The sequence below is a fragment of the Phytophthora parasitica genome (genome assembly GCF_000247585.1).
Source record: "Phytophthora parasitica INRA-310 unplaced genomic scaffold supercont2.387, whole genome shotgun sequence".
Taxonomy (NCBI): Eukaryota; Oomycota; class Peronosporomycetes; order Peronosporales; family Peronosporaceae; genus Phytophthora; species Phytophthora nicotianae.
In genome coordinates this window covers 4,553-5,807 of record NW_008649373.1, presented here as the reverse complement: position 1 = coordinate 5,807, position 1,255 = coordinate 4,553, and the positions used below count along the sequence as shown (strand labels likewise).

The 1,255-nt window shown below is 46.6% G+C and overlaps 1 protein-coding gene across 1 annotated transcript; it reads left to right on the top strand.

The window, feature by feature from the left end:
• Positions 1–105: 105 nt before the first annotated feature.
• On the top strand, positions 106–351 carry PPTG_20262 (hypothetical protein; the record flags this gene model as incomplete). Its single annotated transcript, XM_008918937.1, has 1 exon — positions 106–351. One exon carries the CDS (start codon positions 106–108, stop codon positions 349–351), a length of 246 nt encoding a protein of 81 aa, XP_008917185.1.
• Between the last annotated feature and the right edge of the window lie 904 nt (positions 352–1,255).

The window sequence follows — 1,255 nt, the reverse complement described above, 5'->3', positions numbered from 1 at the left end:
CACTATTCCGCCGAAGCCCAGCAAGTTGAGGGGAGATCTCTCCGTACACGCGAAGACGAAGACATAAACACCGACCAAGCTGAAGAAGACAGGGGTCTGTTGGACATGTTTTCGTCCAGCGTCAGCAAGGCCGCTTCCAAGAAGTATCTGCGAAATTCAGAGTTGTACGATGATATCCTCCGTGACAACGTAAAGTACTATGAAGCACTTGCCGTTTGGAAGACACAGGAGTATTCGGTTGGCGAAGTTGAGCGTGCCGTGAAGAAGCTTGGTAGAGATTCGGACGAGATCACATACATCACAAACGGGTACAAGGCTTTCCTCGAGAATGGCGATATACGGTTGCAATAGAGCAGGTAACGTTGATGAACGCACCTAGTAACAAGACGTCCAGGCAAGGAAGCCTCGAAAGAATTGGAACGGTGCAAAGGTGGCAGACTCATTTTTCACAATACACAATTCGTTGCGAGATATCCTCTTGTGATCAGACAAACTCTTATTTTTGCGAAGTAGCAAGATTCTATGAAGCACAGTACTGGGCCTGTTCCGCACATCCAGATTCCAGCTGATTGGGGCCATTTTAGCTGATATTTTTCATCCGGCTGGTCGCTAGAGAATCCGCGCGTTCCGCATGCCAATTCTAGCGGATTTTCAGACGAAATCTGCTATAATCTAAACGCCCGAATTCAGGCGGATGGAGCTGATTGAGGGATGGGTGCCTGCAAGGCCACAGGTTAGCCAGCGGGCACTATCTTAGTTAGTGCCCACTAAGACAAAAATGATGATGGCATTGCCAAAAAAAATCTGCCAGCATGGCAGGTCTGAGCTCTGCTTCTCTGACGATACACAAAGAATTTAACCCTTGGAAGTGGTAGTGCAGGTACGAACTACGTGTAAAACACTAAAAGTTGTACTAAAACCAGTTCGAGTTTGGGTATGCCCGCAACTAATGATCAGTACTATTTAACTTATACAAGCGACGCGCACATCCAGGTGGTGTTCGTGGCTTGTTCGCTTATGAACAGTCGTGGAATGCTGCTACATACAGAGATAATCTTTCAACCCATCTTGCACTATCGGGGCTTTGCAGAATATCGAAGCCAGCACATTGGGAATGATTGAGACCCAGGATCCAGGCAAAGCCGCACTAGGAGAGCCATCGTATATGCATTACACTTACAAATGTTTTCTTTTAGTTACATTTTAGAGTATAATGTTTACGCTGACGTTCACCGTAAACTGTCGTCCAGTTGTC